We start from the raw sequence: 17356 nt of genomic DNA, 5'->3' as shown, positions 1-17356 counted from the left end.
AGGTACAAGGATAATACTGCAATAAATGGTAAACACTCAAACTGCCAGGAAGGCCCTGCTCAAACTGGCACACATTAACGCGTAAGCAAACCCTGCACATTTGACACTCCTGGCAAGGCCCTGCTCAGGCTGGCACACATTAGTGCACGTGAAGCAGAACCTTCCACGTATAGGATTTAGTACCATCCATACATTTTACACGGTTGAGACTTGTGCTATTGCAACCTAAGTACTTCTAGTGAGCGACTGAGCATCACGCGAATAAAAATCTTATTTCTTTATAAAAAATATATAGCACTTCACAGCATATTTATTGCGCATTTTACCTGTGGAAGTTATACTTTACGTTCAACACACAGTGACCTTGATGGGTAAACCTTGACTGGCTGACCTCGCTGACCCCTGAACATCAAATCCTAATAAAACGGAGGTACTGTTCATTCTGTGAGCTCGGAGCAGAGCCTGGTGCCTGTGGTGCCAGGTGGAACAGGCAATAATTGTTACAAATATTGGCAACTTACTTACCCCAAAGCCTCCTAAGCCCTGACAACTGGTCTGACATATACAAGCATACATTTTTTTAATGATTTAATGAAAGAATGTTGTCGCCTTTATTGTGTCTCTATATTGGTTTTAAAGATGAAATGTTAAATTGTATTTTAAAGGGAAGATTTCGAATTTGTAATTCTTTCTGAATAATAGTCACTTTCTAAGTACTGATGCTCAATTTTGCCTCCACCTAATCCTGTGTTATCCAGGGCAAATACCTATCTTACTGTGACTCTTGTCACGTTTAAAGCGCTTAGAAACCCTGGCTGGCTCTTAAAGGCTATAAAACGTAGACGCTGGTAATTTCATGAGTGTTGCTTGGCTTTGCAAATTGATCTTCCTTCTTTGTTGCCCCTCTGCAAAGAGGCCGCAGCTCCTCGAGGCTGTGGGTGTGTGGCACAAGCACTAGGACCCTGAAGCGAGGCATCAGGGGCTGACGGGGGGAGGGGGGCAGTGGGAGGGATGGAGCTGCAAGTTTGCACAGAGTTCAAAGAGCCTCATTTGAATAGACTTTTTTAAGGTCTTTCCCAGACTTCCAGAACTTTCTTTTGGAGGGTATAAAGGCGCTGGAGAGGAGGCGAGGGAAGGAGACAGAGAGCAGCCACGTCACCGCCATCAGAAGCCCCTGCAGCGGCAGAACAACAAACTCTTCAGGTAAGAACAGCCAGACACCATGTTTTTCTTTAATTAAATGTGCATGCATCTTGTAAAAATGCGAAGGCTCCGTTTTACCGCGCGGGTGCAAGTCAGCTGAGACAGTCACCAAGCGTTAGGGATTTGTGCCTCATGTTTTAATGAGTTCATTAAAAGTCTGTTTGCAGCCCTGCTGGTCCAAGGGAGAGCGCTTCCACGCGCAGCCTGCGTGCCCAGGCTTGGCCAGGACACTGCCGGCTCTCGACTGCTCCTGGCGCCCACAGGCAGCTTCCTGTGTGCTGGTTGCAGCCAGGAGTGCCCGGTGGGTTTTGCGGGTGTGCACATGCATGCTGCCCCGTGGTACTGCAGACGGTGCCAGGGATGAGCAGAAAAGGCTCGGTGCCCTGTGCTCTGAGGTCAGCTGGGACGCGCTAACCTCCTGCTGCTGGCGTTACCTCTGAGTGTATCACCAGCTGCGAGGCTCGTCCGATGCCAGGAGTGCAGGGATGTGTTTTCCACCCTGCTCGTCTGCAGCCTGGATGGATGCCACTCAGCCCCGCCCGACACTCGGCGTTCCTTTCCTGTTTGGAGTCTGGGGTGTTCGTGGTAGTTTTTGGGGCGTTTGTGTTGTGTTTGCGCTGAGGCATCAGTGAAGCCACGAGTCGTTTCTAGGAGTGTTCAGAGCCCGCCCAGACTTTATTTTCTATGTACTCCCTACAGCAGTAGGCAGGGCGGGCACACTGCCTGGAACTAATGGGACAGGGGCCTCGTGGCCAACCGTCTGAGTGGCATGGGGATCTATCCATTCTCGCTTGTAGTACCCAAGAAGAAGAACAGAGCCCTCCAAAAGGGGGGGGGCATTCATGTGTTTGTAGTTTACAGAAAGACTTAGAGTGCCAACAGAAAAGTCTCCCAATTGTTAGCCTAGTGTGACCCGCCCCCCATTCCTACACCCCCTTTTATTCACCTTGATGATTTGGGTAAAGTAAAAGATGTCATTGTGAGCCTGGCAGTCGAAAAGTCTCTCGTGACGGAGGAGGGACTTGGTGTGCCCCCCCGCACAGCTGTGAGAAACGAAGGAGGTCGCGCGGGGGCGCAATAAAGGGCATTTAAATCAGCGAAACGAAAGTGGCAGCCCTCATTACCCTGCCCTGCAGCAAGGGTCCTGGAATGTCCTCTTGTTCGACTTCTGATTGCGCCTCGAGACCTACTGATATGTATTCACTGGATTTGACCTTTAAATGCGCCACCCAGTAAATGTAATAAACCCGTTTCCCCTCTCGAGTTCTGCTTCAGCAGCAATGAAGATCCGAAAATGTCCCCTTGTTTGATGTACAGGTGTGCACTGCCAGCTTGTCTTGACTTTACTGACCACTAAATAGTGCTTTTAAAGGGGCCGTCCATAAATAGAAGGAATGACTGCTTCGTTAGCTCTGCCTCATTAGCAGCCAGGATCCCCAAATGTCCCGTGTGTCTGATGCACAGGTGTGTGCTGACGTTTTATCTAACATTATTAACTAGATAGTATCTTTAAATTAGCTTTCTGTCACTCGGTATTTGTAAAGCGCACTGATCACCGCGGTGGTATCCAGGCGCTGAACCGAAATACATCACGGCCAGGATCCATGGATGTGCTATTTCCGGTGCTGGCTGGTGGGGTCTTAAACCCTCTTGTGACGTCATTCTTTCTTCTAAAGGGGGGCTGAGCTCAGAGTCAGTAGCTTAAGAAAGTATTTTCTCGACAGTACAGTCGAGGCCAGGGGCCTTAATACATGGGTGACTAATGGGTCACCAATCGAAACACGTCATTAACACTACAATGAAATACTGCAGGTGGGAACTCCGGGGGTTGGGGGCGTGCACTCTCCCTGTGCACCCCGAAGGATATTTGGCGTTTCCCTTGAAATGTAAATATATGTTCCCCATGAGTGGGTTTTGAGGCTCAGTTTAAAGCTGGGGCATTATTCGCCTCGTGGGTAATAGACATATCCAAACTGTTGTTGATGGGGGGGGGGGGGGTTCTAGCCCTCAATATCTAGTTTGTTTCAAGTATATGCATTATCCCCCCACGTACCCAAAGCCCACAAAGAAATAGTTGTGACTCGGTGCAACATTCTCCAATGCATGCTGATTTGGCCCTGCCGGGCTGGAAACAAAGGGCTCCACCCTGCACATAGTCCCTCTTCTAGATCAGTCCCTGCCACCTCAGCAGACGGTAACCAGAGCCCCTCCAGCCAGCCGCCACACCCGTGGTGGGAGGAGCCAGAGGGGTCAGTGGTCGCGGGAGGGAGCCAGTGGCGGGTGAAATCTGAACCCTGGCAGGCTCGGCTTCTCATCCTGCTTGTGCAGAGCGCCGCCCACCCCGCGGCTACGTGTCAGTGCAGGGGAGAGGACCGCCTGGCCCCGTGGGTGCTTCTGCAAAGATCCCATCCTGTTGCTAAGAGACCGTGTAATTACCGGTAGCATCTCACCAGGATCGCATCAACGGAGAGGCGGTACTGGACAGGGTTAGTGGCTAAGATAGTTCCTTTAAAACTGACCGGAGCGGAGTTCTGATCCTAGCTGCCCTTTCTTCTTGACAGAAATGTGTGATCCTGGACAGATAACTACGATCTGCCAACGGCGGATCGCTCATACAGACTGAAAGTATTGTAAACATAAAAATAGACCGAACTGTACTTGTCCCGCTCGTAAGCGCCTAGAGGCCACTCACCTTGTTGTGTTGCTCTGTACAGGTGCTCACCCTCGCATACAATGTTGACACATTGCTTCCTACTGCGTTTGTCTCAAATAATGTCTTATTCTACAAGAGCTCGTGTTAACGAGTAACCCAGCTTGCAAATTTAGGAAAACAGTGGTGTAATCTGTATCATATGTATGAGGTTGCAGTCCGAGATCAATTATGCTTGTGATTTTATTTTGCAAATGTCTGTTTTTAAAGGGACCATCTGGTGAATGATGTCACAATCTCAGAACCCAAGCTGACATTATCAAACAAGGCAACATTCCAGTATGTCTGTGCTAGAGATTGATATTACCAGTGTTCAGTGATTGTTAGCCACGCAGGACTGGGGAAAGAGAACTGTGTTTTTTCTGTGCACTGGGTGGGCTATTTAAAGAGTTTTCATGGTGTAATAAAACGGGTGGACATACGGTTTAATATATTGTTTTTGAAGCCTTTAAAGGAGTTTGTGCAGAACTTAATTTGTGTCCAGAAGCATTTAGTGGGGGGAACAACAGTTCAAAATTGTGTCCTGCAAAAAAATCAAACTCTGGCCTTTGTTGTGGTTCTAGGCCTTGGCACACCCACACTAAGCTGAACAAAACGTTTAAATCTGTACTAATAACATACTTCCTTCGGGTCCTACTTGATCTGTCTGTTTTCTTTCAGAATGAAAAGGGCAAACGTTGAGAACAGTATGAAAAAGTTTGAAGGTATCTAGACGTCCTAACAAATCTGCTGTTTATGAAGTGTTTTTATGTCTAATCATTTTGTGCAAGAACCCAAGAAGTGGGTTCTACATGTTATCTGTCCTGCTTATGGGTGTAATTTCAAAGTGGGTAGCTATATGTACACAATGGCTGTCCCTCAGCATAGATTTCAGTCTTGTAACAAAGTCCCCCAATCCCTCCACAGTTAGGTAACTAAATCCCGCAGTCCCTCTACTGACTGGTAACAAAGTCTTCCAGTCCCTCCATTCCTATGGATTGTATTAGATAATGTGATTGCTGTGCACTCCATCGAAGCCCATAGATGGGTAAGAGGCCTCGGAATGGATGGGATTGGCTATTTGCAGTATTTTCCGGTGTTTCTGCATGTAGTTAATACGACATGCTGCCCTCAACTGCCCACTGAGGGATGTATTGGTCTTTTTTTTTTGTTGCAGATATAGCGCGCGAACTTGACCCAAATCGGGTATCAGAGCGCTTTACATGAGCACCAGTTACGTTACACACATTCATTTTTGTTAGGCACGGGGAGATTACGTGATTTGCCCAGAATCCCAGGATGTTTGGCGTCGTTATTACCGAGACTCGAACCCAGTTCCCCAGGTCCGAGCGCTCTAGCGGTATATTACATATTACAGCTACTTAACCTTTTGTCATGGGCATATCACATGCACCGGCTCCCAGGCTGGCGTTGGAAGCGTTAAATCTACACAGGGGGGCGGGAGAAGAGATTTTTCCGGCCTGTGAGCCAGACACGTCCCCTCCCTGCGTCTGCATTCCGGCAGAAGAGGCAGGCGCAGCCGGAGCCGGTGCAACACGGGGAACTTTCCCGACTCAAGTAGGTTTTTAGTGCATTAAGACAGGCGTTGATATGGGCAGGGGTGGGGGCAATGGTGGGGGCCCCAGCCACCTTTCCGGGCCAGCCAAGGGCCACACACTTCTCCGCATAAGGGGGTGGGCCCGATGAGTTTGCATGTCCGCGGCCTGTGCGTGTCTCCGGACCCCGGTATAGTTGTCACGGCGCAAGCGCCCCCAAGTAATATCCCCCCGTACCCCCCGCCACGCAGTTCTTTTGCTACTGTGTTGTTTCAGGCTATGATGATGTAAAAGCGAAACTACGCGTCAGATTGGAATGCGGTGACGTATTCAATGTTACATGCGGCCATTTGCATCCATGGTCTAGGGTGGAGTATGTGCAGGTTTTTGCACCTTTTGTAACTTTCCAGATTTTGTTTTACTTTAAAATGGCCGCAGCATAGCGCTTTGAAGGTCCCCTGCACTTTCTCTTAGCCAGGAGCACGAGGGCAGGCGGGTCAGAGGGCACCACATTAGCTGGGGGAGGGGTCAGGAGGGGAGATATACCTTCCAATTTGTTGAATGCAGATTTAAGAGTGAACCCTACCCCATGCCATCACAAGAACCCCGCCTGCAGCCCTTGCTTTCTGTCTCAGCCAAAAAGGACAACTCTTGCTGGAACCTGCAGTCTGCGTTTCTTTCACAAGCCAGGGCTTCCAGGTTACAGTACACAACTTTCATTTCTGTGGGAGGCCACAGAACTCGGCTGCCGAATTTTCTTCAAGATCCCTCCAGTGTCTCACCTGACATGCACATTGTAGGACCATGTTGTGTCATCAAGACAGCCCATGGCCTCCTAACATGTCGCATAGTTATTACAGGGAAAGGGATTCCAGGTGTGGGTTGTAAGGGCACCGAGCACGGCGCATTCCTTCCCTGCAAACAAAGCGTTCTCTGTCAGCAGGTCTTAAGCAGATGCAGTCATTCCTGGCCCCAGGCAGCGATTTTTCCCTCATCAGAAGGGTTTGGCCTTTGCTCGCTTTGTTCCACGGGCTACTTATCTGTGTGGAAATCCAGTGCTTGTTTTATACGCACACGCTTCACGCATCGCCAGATCCCTACAGTCGGGTGGAATTGGAAATTTTTTTTACTGTTCACAGTTCTGTGCCACATTATTTTTGCTTTCCAGCACTGTATGCACTTTGATCAGCCATGGTCGCTGGTAATTACCCGAATCTGCATTCCTGTTCATGCTGAAAGGACCAGCCATATGCAAATCAGTATTGTTCCTGCTCCAATAGGAAACGTTCACCCAAACTGCCAGACCCGGTCCATTCCGAGGGGGAATAAAACCATCCCAGATTGGCTTTGACCTTGTTGGGCGCCATGAGTGAGGGGCAGCGTGAGTTCCATGGGACAGTGAGTTACTGATCCAAGTCTGGTAACATCTACTGCACTGAGGGCGATCCTTAGGAAAAACGAACAATGAGCGAGTTAACTTCAGCCTCTGAGAGTTACAAAGGGCTACATTACATTATTTGCTCTCTTAATATGTTTTACTTAAAGAGAAAGACGGATTCTTCTAGCAAGATGCCTTCATTTGACTGTCTTGCAGCTTGAACCTAGCAAATAAAAACAACATAATACAATAAATAAAAAGTAGTTCATGACTCTTAGCCTTAAATAAACCCAGACTTTACTACTAAGATCATGCGGGCACCTGTCTCCTCACAGATATAAAATGTTGAATCTACAGAAGGTACTTTTATGCTCCATCTAGAAGTGGTTGATTATGGCCTAGTCGTATGTCTTTCCTATACTGCAAGGCAGCTGGACGTCTGTCTCTAGAGCTGGGCTCTCCAAAGTCGGTCCTGTAGGGCTGGATCCATGCCAGATTTTTTAGCATATTCCCATTTAGATAAAAGTAGTTATTTTAAAATGTGGCCTGGATCCAGCCCTCCAGGACCGACTTTGGAGAAAACTGCTGTAGAGCAGGGGTCTCCAAACCGGTCCTGGAGGGCCGGATCCAAACCAGATTTTTAAAATTACTACATGTATCTCAATGGGGATATCCAAACAATCTGGCATGGATCCGGCCCTCCAGGACCGGTTTGGAGACCCCTGCTCTAGAGGATAGTACCATGGATAGCCGGCAGGTGGGCAATCCCCCTTGAGGCTGAAGCTCTGGGAGGCCAGTATTGATGCTTGGAAGCCGGCTTTGGCCTCCAGGAGTGGTCGCACTTAACGTGAACCCCAGCAGCAACTTGAAAGAAGCTCTGGTTCTAGCACGCATTAGCACGTCTGCACTTGGGGGCTGAATTTATATTTTTTGCCAGGGCTGTTTCAAGTTTCAAGTCCATCCCTGGATGACACGTCCCATTAGTAAGGAAGGGGACGAGAAAGTGGCCCTGGGTAGCAAAGAAACCTTTATTTGGCCTGATCATGCTTTGGGCCGCTAAATTTTAAAACTACATAGTGCTACTAAAGGCGGTAATTCCTTTATGGAAAAGGCAACTGTTGAGGGCTGTGAGTGTAATCCTGTGGTAGGGAGGGAGCATTTTGTCACCTAGCCCTGCACGTTTTACACATCCCTGTTACTGAACACGTTCTAAGCTTCACACCTGCTCTGCACGTTCCAAACTAATTGCCATATATCATATTTTGTATCCCTTTATTATACTTGCATGTGGACTGATGGAAGTAAATGGGCTGCCATTTGGGCCCCAGACAATCTTTTGATTGGTAGTCCTTAGGCAATCCTTGCTCGAGCTAAGCTAGCGTGAGGACACAGCTGGTGGGGCCTAGAGTGGTGGGAGACAGGATTTTTCCACCTTACTGATGTGGTTAGTGTTAGCCACAGAGAACTTTTCACAACAAAGCCATGCCTAATCTCTTGGCTTTTCTCTGTAGGTTAATCTCTTTCCTTGGGGTCATTTTTTTTCACTTGCTATCTGAGCTAGTGCCAAGACGCCTTCTGGGTAATCAAGCGCCCTTCAAGAATACTTAATATAACATTTCTGAAGTGACAGTGTCATCTCAGAAGGTGAGAGCAGATAAGAGTAAAGAACACACAGAACGCAATAAAGATCACTTAATTTTGCAAAGAAACTTGCAGCCCAGATGACCAAGAGCACATCATTTGATGTGCAGAGGCTGCTATAACACCCCCAAACCCAAAAGTATTTGAGGGCTATTCATAGTGTTCACGAGTTTGGTGTACAGACTCGCGTCAGTAGCAGGGTCTTCCATTTGCAGACACTTTTCTGAGCACCTTTATAATCCTAGTTGATATATGGTCATCCATAAACTTAAACCATGCAGCTGATATATTCTTATCCTGAAGGCACTCTGTCTTCTTCAAACCGCATATTAGTGAAGTTGACCATAGTCATTTTCAGAAGAAATTATAAATGTAATCTTATCACTGTCAAGCATAGTAATCAAGTTTCAGGACTGCTAGATATTTAGACCTGTGTAGCTCCTAATTTGTGATTGGAAAACTATGCATTTGTTTTTCTTTTTTTGCAGGATTAGAGGGCCGCCAACTCGCTTTGAAACCATGTGGCTGACCAAATTTGTACTTTTGACCATTCTGGTCGCGGTCAACGCAGGAGTAAGTAAGAAGCCGGCAGCTAAACCTGCGGCAGCTAAACCTGCAGAAGCTAAGCCTGTAGAAGCTAAGCCTGAAGATAAACCAGCGGCTGATGGGACAGGGGAGATCAAGAAACTAAGTGAGAAAGCCACCGCCCTGGCAGATAAAAGTGCAACTCTAGCGTTCAACCTGTACCATACGATGGCCAAAGACAAGACCATGGAGAACATCCTTATGTCTCCTGTGGTGGTGGCCTCCTCTCTTGGCCTAGTTTCACTTGCGGGTAAGTCCAGCACTGCCACGCAAGCCAAAGCAATCCTGAGCGCAGACAAGCTGAATGACGACTACATCCACGCGGGGCTGTCTGAGCTTCTGAATGAGGTGAGCAACTCCACCGCCCGCAACGTGACTTGGAAGATCGGCAACCGTCTCTACGGTCCGACCTCCATCAACTTTGCTGAAGACTTTGTGAAGGACAGCAAGAAGCACTACAACTACGAGCATTCCAAGATCAACTTCAGAGACAAGAGGAGTGCCTTGAAGTCGATCAACGAATGGGCATCGCAGACCACCGATGGCAAGCTTCCAGAAGTGACTAACAACGTTGAGAAGACCGACGGGGCATTGATTGTCAACGCCATGTTTTTCAAGCGTAAGTATCAATAGGATAACATTTAATTAAGAAACGAGGGGAAAATGGTAGTAGGTAGATATTGCACATGAAAGACATTTAATGTATATGTAGACTAGACCTGACCTGCTGTTACACATCTGATTGTCATTGATACAATTCTCATATTATGTGTTGTAGCTCATTGGGATGAAAGATTCCATCACACCATGGTCGATGATCGTGTCTTCATGGTGACCCGTTCCTTCACAGTGGGCATTCCAATGATGCACCGTACAGGTATGTTTAGGAGTTTAAATCTGAAAACCTTTGTCCTTGTGCACCATTGACTCCCCCTCCGCCTTACTGCAAACTTCCTTAACGGCCATTACCATATATGCAATGATCTCCTTGAATGCTCAGACATCAGAAAATGAAACATGTCATTAGTTTGGCCCTAGCAGAATTTGTCATTCTGTACTATACTTCGTTCACATTTCATACCATAAAACACACCCAAACTCTGAAAGCTCTACAAGACCATGAATGGTAGCAAATAGTATACAATGCACACTCTCTGTATCTATCTCGGAAGCACTGTCCTGGGTTATTTGCAATTATCCGACTGCGTTATGCAAAAGTGTCTTGCTCCTGCACTGCTGAGTTATAGTGAAATTCAGTCATGATGCCAGGCACACCATGTAACTAGACTGTAGCAATATCAAGTAAAACCCATGTAGAGTTCCAGTACGAAGAACAGATGAACGTCAATGATTAAAACAAGTGGGGTACCAGAATCACTAAGAAAGCTTCTAGGGGCGTGGGGAGGACTGCCGAGGAACTATATATAATTCTGTTCTTGAGATGTTGGAGATCCAGGACTCTAATACAACAACCACGCCACTGGCTTGGGTTGGGTGACAAACCATTAGGACCCAAACCCCTGTGGCAAAGCTCCCTCAGGGACCCCCCCATAACCAGCCAGGAGGATGAAACATCTAATACCCTCACTCTTCTGAAGCAACACCTTAGGGAAACCCTTCACCCTTTAAACAGTATCACCCACCCTCTATTAGACTAGGGGAATGGTCAAATGTCCCCACTGTTGAACAAATTTACATCAGACTAAAGCTGGGACCACAAAAGGCACAATAGGCCAGGTAGCAGTTAGTGCAATATCAAAAAACTAAGGCCCAGATTGATGGGTTTTTGGTGAAGGGTAGCACAGCAAGTCTTCTTGCTGCGCTGCCCTGCACCTAAAGGAATGGGCAGGAATGTGCAGTTTCTATGCACTACAGCACATTCCTGTCCTTTCCCACTGTGCTGGATACGATTTGGCTGCCTAGTGCCAATGCAGGCACCCTTTCACCGTGGTGCAAGGATGTCTGCATTGAAGGCAGGATTGTTTTTGTGTAGGAAGGGGCACCTCCCTGCACACAAACAATCCTGGGAGGGTTTAACCTCTGCTGCAGAATATAGCACATATAAAAAGAGGAAAAAATTAGGACAAATAAAGATATTTCTCCTCATTGCACCTCACCTCAGGAGGCATAAGGTTTTGGCGCAACCCAGGTTTACAAGTTCGTGTAAATTTGGGGTGCATCAAAATCATGGGTGTTGCGTGGGAACACCAATCCGCAACGCCCATGAATGCCTCCCTACCAAAGAGTAAGGCAACGCATCAATTTGCATTTCCTTGCCGTACCCCATATCTATGAGGCCATTCGAAGCCACGCAAAGTAGCTGCATGGCCTCATAGATATGGTTGAAAGGTTTGTTCCACTAAAAGTGATGCAACGGGGGCGTAAGCCTCTCATAAGAATGCCTCTAAGTAAGCATGTACGTTTGTGCAGCTCACAGATTACCATCCTTCCTATGCAGAAAGAATGAACATATTTCTGATTGCTTTTTGTCCTAAGGTCTGTATAATTACTACGAAGACTCTGCCAACAGTCTTCAGATCGTGGAGATGCCTCTCGCCCACAAGCTATCCAGCATGATTTTCATCATGCCACACCACGTCGAGCCACTTGAACGCGTTGAGAAACTCCTAACTAGAGAGCAGCTGAAGACCTGGCAGGGCCAATTACAGAAAAGAGCAGTGGCGGTCTCCCTTCCCAAAGTCAGCGTGGAAGTCAGCCACGACCTTCAGGTAAGTCCTACCTCAAAAACAGGCACAGCTCTTAAAATGTTGATCTGAGAGCGGCTATGGGCTCTGCCAGGTACCTTGGGGACAGTTGCTAACTTAGTGGTATGAAGTCATTTTAGTGGCCAGACGAAGGCAGAAGACAAGAAATTGGAAAAAAAGAAACAGTGGCAGTATGCATTTTTGTGAAATGTAGTTGATGGGTTGCTTGTCGTTGCATGGAGCTGGCTGCATGGCTACAAGGGAGACACGAGGAACAGCCACAAACCATGGGCAAAGCCAATAGGCCTTCCCTTGGGATGTCAGCAGTGTTTTTTACATTTCTCATTTTGCAATTATATTCCCTAGATATTTATTTTATTTATTTTATTATGAGAGTTTTATAGTGCACGAACAAGATCCTTGCGGATATCAGAACGCTTTACAATAGGTGAGGATCTTAAGACAACAATTAAATGTAGGTTAAACACGTATACATGATAACTTGAAAAAGTAAAGCAGTAAGGTACAACAAAGAACAATCCCGTTGAGTCAGGTAGAGGGTAGATATAATGTCTAGGTTGTCTAGAGGGTCCCTTGTCATGGAAGGATTAGTAACGCGGGTAAGGTTGTTCTCGAAATTTCTTTAGACTATGCTCAGGTGAATTTTGCCATGAGAATCGATTTTACTTCCTTTTTGAAAGATGCAGTAGAAGAGTTCAGTCTGGTTTCCGGGGGTAAGGCAATCCATATCCTTAAATTTAAAAAGCAATCAAAGTATACACACACACGAACATAAATAATAATTTATCGGAAAACATAAGGCTGGTGAACAGTTAAAGCTGTCTCTAAGCCATAACTAAAATAGCCGCCTAACTTCGGGAGAGTAAGCAATATGTGAGTAAGGAAAGGCAGAAAAAACATAAACTGAACTTCAGAGTTGGGAAATGTGAAACTGTCACAAGCATGTTGGGGAGCAGGTGACACTTGTGGTTTAATTGAAACCTGTATGTTTTAGCACCCACAACGCTTGTCTCTCTTATTTCAGAAACATCTGGCTGACCTGGGCCTGACAGAAGCCAGCGACAAAGCCAAAGCTGATTTATCCAAGATCTCTGGTAAGAAGGATCTGTACCTGGCCAACGTCTTCCATGCCACAGCCTTCGAGTTTGACACTCCCGGCAACCCTTTTGATTCTGATATCTATGGGCGCGAAGAACTGAGGAATCCTAAACTCTTCTACGCTGACCATCCATTTGTTTTCCTCATCAAAGACAACAAAACGGACTCTATTCTTTTCATTGGCCGGCTAGTGAGGCCCAAGGGCGACAAAATGCGTGATGAGTTATAGTGATTTTTATTTTATCATTGTGAGAAATTTGTTGGTTTTTTTTCATTGAAAAAGTCAGGGTGCTATTTAGGTCACAAGCCAGCATAATGAAATTCACCTCGTTAGCGCAGGCCGCGGAAAGCCACAAAGACGGCATCTTCGCCACTAACGCAGTTAGTATGAGGCATTTCACGTTTCACTGAAAGGAGACAGACATGAGACTTGGTATGGCTCTAAGTGTCAGAAACACCACCAAAATGTCCAACAGGGTGTACGAGACCTTCATACCACCTGTTATGGGGGCACAGATCTGCACAAGAGTGCATCAATGTATGACTTCAAGTCATGTTATCTCATAAGACCAAAGGAAACAAATCCTACTTGGGACGTGTGTGTGTGTGAGTATTGGCATATGCAGGAAACAGCCTTTTGGACATTTTGGATGGGTGGGAAGACCCAGGTTTCTTTGGGAGGAGACTCCATTTACTTACTTGTTGACTGACTTGTACATGTGTATATAAGATTAGTGAATGTAACATCACCTCGTATTTAAGCCTGAGAAGTTCTTCATATTTTAAGTTAATTACTTTGAGAAATGTCAAATTCAACCCCTCACTAAAGTACGGTATTAAAGATTTAACTTTTTGGTGACCTCTTTTTTACTTCCCAGAAAAGGTAGGGGTGAAAATGACGAATAATGTAGCTAATTGCAATAAAAATCAATGATCAAACTGGAGGACAAGTCAGTCAAGGAGTGTAATGAAGTTGGTGGCGCTTGTAAAGAAACCTTTTTAATACCGATAATAGTATGAAAGGCGGCTTACTTCAAGCCTTGTGCGTGCGTTTGATCTGTTATAAGAAACACACATTGTACGAAAAACTATGCAATGTTCAAGGTAAATGCAATAATTAATCCACCATATAAAGATATGGAGAAAATGGAATGTTGAGGGGTTGGAGGGGTTAAAGGGTTTCTGAAGTTTTATACTTTACATTAACCCTGAATTGTTTTTGTTTCCCTGTGTGTTTTAAGAACTGTGAGTATTTTTTCTAAACAACTTGTCGTGGGATTTTTGCAATAAAATGAACAAAAACCAAATCTGAATTATTTTGTGTCCTGAGGTACTGGTGTGGATTCTTTAGCATATTTACAAGAGAAAGATGTAATTTAGGCTGAGCTAGACACCTTTCACTAATGTTTGTGCTTGTTCACATTCACTCAGAAAATACTATCCCAGCATTGCTTTGATTTCAAAAGGTGTATACCTTGAATAAAGGGCTGTGGGGGCAAGTCACAACTGTCTCATGAACAATGTAACATCCCATATAAACCACTGTGTAGATCTAGTGGCTCAAAGTGATTGCAATCCTTATCTTTATATTTGCAGAGGGCAACACGTGTGTCCTTAAGAATAAGTTCAGTGCAGTTGTTGAATTCCAGAGGGTGTGTTTATGAGTTCGTTGGTGCCTGGAGAGGATCTTTTTAGCAACTCTCTGTGAAAGGAAGTCAGTAGTCCCGTCTGGCAATGGCTATTGCAAGCTGTGGTGGGATTCATTTATTGTTATTGGGAAACTATACAGCGGACAGTCGGTCTGTAGCATGGTAATGCAGCAGTTTTGGTTATCTGGTAAAGTCTGAGAGCCGGGAGAAAACTAGATTTAGAAGTCATAAATCCCCTTTCCAATTCTTTCCATCCAAAAATGTTAAATCTAACATCCCATCCATCTCTAACAAGGAGCTAAAATCAAAAGGTACAATTTAGCCTCTGATAGCTTTAATCAACAAACTTATAGAAAAGCCTAAATACAGTTGATTAAACTTCCTGAAGCCAGCAATGATCACATATACATTTGTCATGCACTAGTGGGTGGCACAAGCCAGCATTTCACAAAAGTACATGCCAAAATATTGATATGAATCCACTATTTCCAATCTCTTACCCCAATCCACCAAGTACAATGAATCTTACAATGGCCGCAAGGTAACACCTTGGTTTTTACAAGTGTTTATCATAAGAACATTGTCCTCACACACTCAAGAAAAGTACATGCCAGGCAGAGATGCCCCCTGTCACTCCTAATTTTTACTCTGCCTTGAAACCCTTGGTGGTATGGACCCGGCGAGACCCATGTGTTCGAGGCTTATGCTGGGATGAGCAGTTGGAAGATAAAATCTCTCTATATGTGAATGATGTGCTGCTGTACATAATCAACCCGGAAAGCACACTATACAGACGGATGCAGATTATTGGCATCTTCGGCTTCTATTCTTGTTATACCATTAATTGGCACAAGCCCTTGATTTACCCACTCTGGGGACATATTCCTCGGCTTCTGCATGACTGCGAACATTGTTGCCACCATTGGCTTCCATTACATCACACCAGGCCTCTTCTTCCACCGTAACATAGCCCATTTCCTAGAGAGGCTGAAAAGAGACGTGCAACATTGGAGGTCCCTGCCTCTGTTCACCCTGGGCAGGGCTGCATTATTTAAAATGATGTCCCTACCCCGCTTCTTATATGCCCTTAACCCCTCCCATGCTCGTGACGGAACCGTTCCGTCACGAGCCTCGGGTGGGCTGTGCTGGTGACGGAACGGTTCCGTCACGGCCCGCTTGCCGTGCCTACGCGGCGTGAATTCCGCGCCTGCGCTGACGTTCTGAAGAGCGGACCTTGATTTTATAAGTGTTTGTCATAAGATCATTGTCCAACCACAGAGCTATAATTTGCATTTGTGAGGTGTTCAGAGTAATATCCAGAATACGTTAAACATCTTCCTACATTATCCACTTTCTATGGCAATCCATTATTTTTGGGGGAAAAGTTTGATAGACAAACAGTGACTGGTAGGTGTGCGAGAAACAAATAAAAGTATTTGGGCCACTATACAACACTGCTTAAGGCCATTCTAGGTTTCAGCTTTAGGACTAAGACAACCAGACATTGCAATCTCCGCCCAAATCCTAATTTGAGTAAGCAAATATTTAATCAAAAGAAGGAGGCCGTGGGGTATAAGTTTGTTTGCATGTTTTAGCCTACTTTATGAAGATAAACAGAATTAAACGTAGTCTTAAAATCCACAAGCAGGCGATTAAAGCCCCCATTTGTCTAACATATTTCCTAGGCCAGTTCCGGTAACACAAAACGAACTCATTGTGGTGCAGCTATCTTGAAAATTTCCCATATATATTGGATTAAGATAAGATGCACCTGCTGATTCCACCAAACAAAAAAGTTAGTTTTGCAAATGTTATAGAGATTGCATTTAGAAAAGGTTGAGTTCAGAAACGTCATCCTTTTTTTAATAAAAAAAAGTATGCTTTACTATCTCACATTACCATGATGCCGGCACTACACCATTTATGACCAAAGATTACAATTAAGATGCAAAATGAACAGCCCACCAATCTGGGTTATAACCCAGTGGAGCTCCTGGTACACCAGCTCTAGACATAGTTGACGACGCCATGTTTTTCTTCCATTACATACATTTTCCATACCCAGCAAAAGAACTTCATGCCCATAAGTCTCTTCCCTTTTACTAGTCCAATACCCTTCATACAGTTCTACTATGAAGCGAACCCATCGCTCATTGGGTAACACACATTCAGTGTCATCAATTGGTAACCCTACCTCATCACTTACAACCTTCCAGAACGTTCTCACAACTTGTGTATTTAACTTTCAATTTCTTAACCTGCATTAAATGAGGCTCCTTCCCAGATAACTTAAACAAGTCATTGGCCATTTCAACTAATCAACAACCTGAATCATGCCAAGCTGTATGGAGCTTCTATGAAAGTTTAAGCCAATGGGAAACAAAGCAATATCGTAACATCAGTAAATGCCAAACTAAGTGTTTCAACTTCTTCAATCTTAGTAATAACTTACTGGGTGTATTGGGTTCTCAGCCTCTGTCATATAGCAAACTTATCACTTAATAAACTCCTTTACAGTGCCTTAAGAACTCGTTTGGGGGGTAGGAGGTTGTGGGGGGGTCACAGTGCAGACAGAGGCTACTGGCCGCAACCGTGGTTGTTAAGGGCAGTTCCTTCTGATGCTCTGAGATCTGTCCTCAGAGGACAAATATTAGACACAATAATGCAGTGGTCAGTCCACTGCTTATTTTATTAAAAACTAAGAACTTAAATATCACAGCAAAGTGTGAACTACTACACAGTTCTACAGTTATAGGGCTGAGATGACACCTATGAATCCTAGTGAAAGGTGACACTCACTACGGTGCCCCTTCCCTCTTCTTGGAAGCTCT

The 17356-nt window shown here is 45.4% G+C and overlaps 1 protein-coding gene across 3 annotated transcripts; it reads left to right on the top strand.

The window, feature by feature from the left end:
* The first annotated feature begins 1081 nt into the window (after positions 1-1081).
* On the top strand, positions 1082-14189 carry LOC147693652 (serpin H1-like). 3 transcript variants are annotated; one of them, XM_086933856.1, is made up of 6 exons: positions 1091-1203; positions 4574-4617; positions 8956-9671; positions 9831-9929; positions 11549-11781; positions 12803-14189. In XM_086933856.1, exons 3-6 carry the CDS (start codon positions 8987-8989, stop codon positions 13103-13105), a joined length of 1320 nt encoding a protein of 439 aa, XP_086789982.1. In that variant the 5' UTR covers positions 1091-1203; positions 4574-4617; positions 8956-8986; the 3' UTR covers positions 13106-14189. The 3 variants fall into 3 exon arrangements, with proteins under 3 accessions (XP_086789981.1, XP_086789982.1, XP_086789983.1); XM_086933855.1 differs by lacking the exon at positions 4574-4617 and having other exon boundaries at positions 1082-1203; XM_086933857.1 differs by lacking the exons at positions 1091-1203; positions 4574-4617 and adding an exon at positions 5394-5470.
* The last annotated feature ends 3167 nt before the right edge of the window (positions 14190-17356 follow it).

The sequence above is a fragment of the Lissotriton vulgaris genome, chromosome 8 (assembly GCF_964263255.1).
Source record: "Lissotriton vulgaris chromosome 8, aLisVul1.2, whole genome shotgun sequence".
NCBI classification, from domain to species: domain Eukaryota; kingdom Metazoa; phylum Chordata; class Amphibia; order Caudata; family Salamandridae; genus Lissotriton; species Lissotriton vulgaris.
Note: the sequence above shows the minus strand (reverse complement) of the source record. Positions and strands in the feature narration are given on the sequence as shown.